At 30.7% G+C, this 7477-nt stretch overlaps 1 protein-coding gene across 1 annotated transcript; it reads left to right on the top strand.

The window, feature by feature from the left end:
• The first annotated feature begins 5839 nt into the window (after window positions 1–5839).
• On the top strand, window positions 5840–6689 carry LOC127791703 (precursor of CEP9-like). Its single transcript, XM_052321681.1, has 2 exons — window positions 5840–6163; window positions 6630–6689. The coding sequence occupies exons 1-2, from the start codon at window positions 5840–5842 to the stop codon at window positions 6687–6689; spliced, it is 384 nt and encodes a 127-aa protein (XP_052177641.1).
• Window positions 6690–7477: the final 788 nt, after the last annotated feature.

Below are 7477 nucleotides of genomic sequence, written 5' to 3' on the forward strand. Positions count from 1 at the left end.
GTAGTGTTGGAGATCAATTTGAAGAAGTGAAGGCTTATCGACCCACAGAGCCAGGCCATAGTCCTGGTATTGGTCACAATATACCTCCCGCACCAACTCCCAATCCTACAATGAATAGTCTTGGTGACCATTTCCAAGAAGTAAAGGCTTATCGACCAACAACACCAGGAGCTAGTCCTGGAATTGGCCACGGTGTACCACCTGTACCACCTGTACTCAGAGTGGCTATTAAAATTTAATTTTATATAATCTCTTTACTTGAAAATAATTGTTTTGTGATGAAATTGTACTTATGTTTCATCCATGAATCTTGTAATGTAAGTCTCAACGAGAATAAAAAAAATATATATATGTCTACTACCACTATGCTCTACCATTAACTCTCTTGATTTGTTTACTTTTACGACATGATTGCTTACATGCCTTAAATTGTAACTAAATAAATGCTTGTCTGATAGGTTTATCGATTTATAGTCTTTAAAAAAAAATAATTCAATATGCATTTTTATTTTTATTGTCATCTATCTTGAATCACAATCTATTTGTAAAAAGATTAAATCCAAGAATAAACAAGTTCAAAGAATCTCGAAAGATAAAAAAAGAAACCACGAAGAGTCATGACCCTCTTGTTTAGATCTCCTAGGGACTCTCTTGGTAACTCTGATTTGAACGTTAATGGAAGACTCTTCGGGAGAGCGATAAGTCATTCGGAGATGTTCTAACGAACTTTTGGTTGAAGCATGCCAACTAATATCTGAAGTCTTCATCTTGAATGACTAAATAGATATGGATAATTTCAATTTCGAAAGATGTAGAGACTTTTTCACATATTATTTAACCAGATTATAAATGGAAGATGATTTCTCTTTCCAAGTATGCTAAAAATTTTATAATAACTTTCTATATACTCTTCTAGTTTTTAACTGAGTTAATTTAAGTATAGGAAGCTCACGCGGGAGACATCTCTCACTCTTTGACTATCTTCTGTTTTGTAGGCTTCAGAAGACTTGAAAGATAATTTATCAACTAAAAATTTTGTTATATGCATTAGTTTATACATATTTTGGTAATTATAATATAAATTTTTGTAACGTAAATACATATTTATAGAGAAGGGGGAGGAGACAAATTAAGGGAAAAATCGTTTTCAATTCTTTTTCTTTTGTTTTTAACAAAAGTGAAGATTCTTACAATTTCTAAAAATATAAATTAAGGTATTATATGTATTTTCTTTTAATCTCAAGGGAGATTTGTGCAATTATTCTTTTTCAAATTATTTATACTAAAAGGACATAATAAACTTTAAGATCAAATATTAAAAGTACAAATCAGAACTTAAGAACTTATTCATATAATAATAAAATGATAGACAATATACCTCCCTCACCAACTCCCAATCTTTCAAAGAAGGATCATGCTAGATGTACACATATTTTGTATATCTTGAGTTATATAAGGGAGTATTATGACCAAAATGCCTTGCGCCTCACATGCGCCTCATGAAGGACTTTTTGGTCATTGGTACACTTTTATATAGTTCAAGGTATACACAAAAGTGTACCAATAACATTTTTCTTCAAAGAATAGTTTTGGTAACTATTTCCATGGAGTAAAGACAGCATCAGGACCTAACAGTCCTGGAGAAGGGCACAACATGCCTCCTGCATCACCTGTACTCGATGTGGCTATTAAAATTTCAGTTTATACTATGCACTCTCTTTGCTTGAAAATAATTGTTAGTGTGATGAACTTGTATTTCATTCACGTGAGTCTCAATGAGAATTAAAAATGAAAAAAGTCATGTCTGTCACTCTCTTATATGTCATATACTCTCTTAATTTGTTTATTTTTATTTTGACATGATTGTCTTTAATGTTTGTGAAAATTAAAAGTACACTATCAACCTTAAATTGTAAATAAATAATGGCCTGTCTAAGAGATTTGTCCATCTTTAGCATTTAAAGATAAACAATTCAATATACATTTACATTTTCATTTTCATGGTGTTGTCATGTTTGAAAATAATTGTACTAAACCTCTCACTATGTCTACTTGCTTAATGAATTCACTCACCAAGATAATATATTTATTTTTAATGAATTCACATGTCTTTTTTGTATTTTGTTTTGCTCTTAGCTACGTTAGGAACAAAGGTTTTTCATGTGAAAGTAAAGGAAAAAATAATAATTTTAGAATGCCATCGAGTAAAAATTAATATTACCATATTCTTTTATTTGTGTCGTTTTGATTATTCTTTTCCTATTGGAATGTCACTTAAGCTGTTTCCCTTCTTTAGTGGCGATAACAACTATATTAACAACAAAGACTACTTTACCCCTTCTCTCTCACTAGAAAAATTCCATCGCTAATCTAAATAGTGAAGGGTGTGATGGGATTTAACTCTAAACTCTATTATAGTTTAGATTAACAATACAAAAGCTTTTATCTCTCTTTATGAATAGGTAAATTGAGGGGGGGAGGGGTCATGGACTCATGGGATCCAATCACCCCACCCCCTGCAAGTCCGTGTTGGGCAATATACTGTTACCCAATGTAGTCAACATATAAGGCCTCTATATATACATACCTAAATATATATGTCAATCCCTCTCCCACTCATTCTCTATTTCTCTATCTATCTCTCATCTTCTTCCGCTTTCTTTCACTTATTAGTAATGGCCCAATGTTGGTTGAACCCAATGAGTAGTGGTTGGCCACCACTTTGTTTTTATATATAATTTATATTTATATATATTTGGAAATATATTTTCTAAACTTTAAAATATTTTTTTAGAAATTTATATATTATTTAGTTTATATTTTTGGAAATTAATATATTTGACATTTTTTTATTAGAAAGCATTTTATAGAAGTTATATGCATTAGTTTATATATACTTTTGGTAATTATAATATAAATTTTTGTAAAGTAAATACATATTCATAGAGAAGGAAGAGGAGGGAAGTTAAATTTTTGTGTAAGAAATCTTATAGTGTTGGGGATCAATTCAATAAGCCAATTTGAAAAAGAAAAACAAAAGAAAAATAAAACTAATTCGAAGAAATTTTTGGCATCCATATATTTCTAGAAAATCAAATCTCACCATATGAATTTTGATTTTAAATTAAAAAATACATATAATTTTTAAGTTTTAAGTTGGAACATTAAAACAATTCATTATTGGAAGAAAATTTTTCCCTTCAATAAAAGATTCAATATTTACATCAATGCAATTCCTATTTATTTTTATAAGCATGAGGTCTGAGGGATTCTTTTTGGAAATGGATTAGATTAAATGACTTGATAAAAAAAAAATATTGAGAACTAATCAACAGATTGGGTCGGTTTTGAATGTAAATTTTCGAGCTTAAAATAAGCACAGTGAAAATAATTTATTTGGGTAAATATCAAAGTGCATTTGTGTGTCTAATTTAATATTTTTAATGATTTTAAACGATTGAAACAAAGATTATACATACGAAAAGAGATATAATATTAATAATTATTATTGTCAAAATACAATAATGAATTCATAGTGCAAGAAAGGTGATCTTGACAATCTTGAACAATGACGATCAGATGACTTGACAGTAATGATCGAGAGACTTGCTAATGAACAGATGGCTTGCTGATGAACAAGTGCTCTTTGATGATCGATTACCCTCTGATGATCAAGTGCCCTAACGAGACAAACAAGTTGTTAGAGGCGAATGAGGATGTTCCTGTACAAATCTTCTGATGCTTAAATTAGTCTTTGAGTGATTGAGTGCAAAAAATAGAGGTTGAATGGCAATGTGAGCATACCTAAGAGAGTAGGTGATCCTCCTATTTATAGAGGAAGGAAAGGGGGACTTGTGGTTGCCATCTCACGTTTTTAGGATGGAATATTCTTAGTATATTCTTAACATATTTTCGACATATTATGTGAAATCTTGGTATATTGTATAGAATTTTGAAATATTCCTATAAAAAGAGACTCCCAAGTTTGGTTTGCAGATGCCCTGGGAGGGTCTTTAATGAATTTGATACATGCAAGTAACACATGGAGAGCCTAAGTCGTATTTTTGGTATTTTGACACATAGAGAGCCTAATGTATTTTTTTTCTCTACTCCGAAGGTGTTGGTCAAGTAGTTGAGCCATGATAAGCTAAGATTCGCATCAATAGGTCATGCATTTGATTTCTTGTCCTGGGTAGTGAGACAAACCCTTCACCTGCGATTTACCTCATTTGTCGAAATCGAAGACACGAGCAGCAGGGGACCGCGCAAAGGCGGTAATCCCAAGATAGATATATTTTTCAATACATTCAATTGATTTTCGAAAGATAAGGACTTTAATTCTGCTTCTTCGTTTTGGTTTGCAAATTACTATTTCCAAGTAGAGCCTTAAGGCAAATCCATTGAAAATCAAGGTATCAAATGTGTTATTCTCCCAAATTAGATTATATTAATGATATGAAGTGAGTGAAAATGATCATTACCATAAGAAAAGATTTAAAATTACATCCCTACAATTATGTTTTTTTTAATAAATATAATATTTTAGTTATTAATTTAATTTCTTGTAATGTGCTAAAGTTGAATAGTTTGACACACATTTTAAATATTTGCGACATTAGCAACATTCAATGAAATTGATACATATTTTTTATGACAAGTGATTGATGCATGCATTAGAATTTATCGGGGTGAAAACATAAATGCACTCTTGTACTTTATCAGAAAAGTATTGTCATTTTGAATTTTTAAAATGTTCCATTAGATACATGTACTTAAAAAAAAGAACTATTAAACACCTCAATAAAGTAAGTAAAAACACACACTAATGAGTGCATGAAGCATGGTCATTGTTATAGTGGGTATATAATTAATCAATCAGAGCAACAATGGATTTATAGGATTGATAGAAACAACAATGGGTTTATATATATACATATATATACACTTATAATCGATCAATTGTAAGTATGTAACAGGGGATGGTTGTCAAGAACAACAACGAGAGCCGAACGATGATAGGCTTTGATAGATTCTAACGTTCTGGTATAGGAACGACGACAGGCTTGACGAAGGCAGAATGACGATGGAGGGAACAACGAGTGAGAATTGCTGGTTGAACAGTCTGTAAAGTATAAGAAAATAATAAATAATAAAAAAATAAAAAAAGAAGAAACCTAGAATCCTTGCGTTCATTTCACTTTCACCCTGTGTCCCAAATTATTGTTTGTTGAGATACTTAATAGTTTCATTTTTTTAAATACAAATATTTAACGGGACATTTTAAAAGTTTGGAGTGCTATAATACTTTTTTGATAAAGTATAAGAGTGCATTTATATTTTCACCTAATTTATCAAAACAAAAGATAAATATATATTATCTTAATATAGGAGAAAATTAACGTATGCAGATTTTCTGTGTCTTGTGAATATTTACAATTGTTTGGTATATATAAAAAAATAAATGCAAATAAATAAATATTATCTTGATTTTCTTTCTTTTCTCAATTGCAAAATCTTAATTGCAAATATAGCATAAGGTAAGTACATTGAAGATAATGTATTTGCTTAGGTATCAAAATGCATTCATTTACCTAATTGAAAAAAGATTAGTGATCCTGAATGAGGGAAAGAATCAATATCATAAAAGGATATATCTCCTTGATATCTTTCTTTATTAGGGTAAAACAAAGAATACACGTATGAAAAGAGACATAATAGTAAAATAATTAATATAAATATTGATACTGCTGACATGAAAAAGTCTATATAAGCAGCTCCGAATCCTTCTGCACTCTGCACTGATCAATCGTCTCCTATAATCTCAATTCTCGTTTCACTAATGGCCACCAACAAACTGCCTTTCACTTTTGCCCTTCTCTTTACCCTGACACTTACTTATGCAATAAGGTCCAGTGAGCAGCGAGATTTCTCCACCAATGCCAAGAAATCTCAGAGTGTTCGAGATCAATTTGAAGAAGTGAAGGCTTATCGACCCACAGAGCCAGGCCATAGTCCTGGTATTGGTCATAATATACCTCCCGCACCAACTCCTGACCCTACAATGAATAGTCTTGGTGACCATTTCCATGAAGTAAAGGCTTATCGACCAACAACACCAGGAGCTAGTCCTGGAATTGGCCATGGTGTACCACCTATACCACCTGTACTTGGAGTGACTATTAAAATTTAATTTTATATACTCTTTACTTGAAAATAATTGTTTTGTGATGAAATTGTACTTATGTTTTATCCATGAATCTTTTAATGTAAGTCTCAATGAGAATTAAAAATTAAAAAAAAAATTATGTCTACCAATGTGCTCTATCATTAACTTTCTTGATTTTTTTTATATTTACCACATGGTTGCCTTTGATGATTATTTAAACTGAAAACAAGTATTCCGTCAACATTACATTCCTTAAATTGTAAATAAATAAAGGCTCGTCTGATAGGTTTGTCGATTTTTAGTCTTTAAAAATAAACAATTCAATTTGTACTTTTATTTTTATTGTGATGTATCTTGAATCATAATGTATTTGTAAAAAGATTAAATTCAGGACCCTCTTGTTTAGATCTCCTGGAGACCCTATCAGTAACTCTTATTTGAACGTTATTGAAAGACTCTTCAGGAGAGTGAGAAGTCATTCAGAGATGTTCGAATGCAGTTTTGGTTGAAGCATACCAACTAATCTCTGAAATCTTCATCTTGAATGACAAAATAGGTATTGATAATTTCAATTTTAAAAGATGTAGAGACTCTTCCTCATTTTATCTAACTGGATTATAAATAGAAGGTGATTTTTCTTTCCAAGTTTGTCAAAAATTTTACAATAACTCTCTGTATAGTCTTCTAATGTCTAACTGATCTAATTTAAGTATAGGAGGCTCGCGCAAGGGACATCTCACACTCTGACTAGCTTTTGTCTTGCAAGGTCCTGGAGACCTGAAAGGCAATTTCTCAACTACAAATTTTATTGTATGCATTAGTTTATACATATTTTGGAAATTATAATATAAATTTTTATAACGTAAATATATATTTAAAGAGAAGGGGAAGGAGACGGGGGAAAATAATTTTTCTATCCCTTTTTTTTGTTTTTAACAATTATTACAATTTCTAAAATTATAAAGGTATTATATGTATTTTCTCTTAATCTCAAGGGAGATTTTGTAATTATTATTTTTTTAAATTATTTATACTAAATGGGCCATAATAAACTTTAAGATCAAATATCTATATAACAAGGGAGAATGATTTTTGAAAATGTATAAAATGTATTAGAGACACATTTCAATAGCTGAGATGAATTTTATACATTTTCAATGGCTAAGATTACCTTTGTATTCCCGTCCAACAATCTCTCTCTATCTCTCTCCCTGATCCCCAGCTTCCCTCTCTATCTCTCTCTCCCTTTCTTTGTCTACCCTTTCTATCTCTCTCTTCCTCTTTGTTCTTCTTCCTCTATCAGTTTTTGCC

Source organism: Diospyros lotus, chromosome 15 (assembly GCF_014633365.1).
Source record: "Diospyros lotus cultivar Yz01 chromosome 15, ASM1463336v1, whole genome shotgun sequence".
Lineage (NCBI taxonomy): Eukaryota > Viridiplantae > Streptophyta > Magnoliopsida > Ericales > Ebenaceae > Diospyros > Diospyros lotus.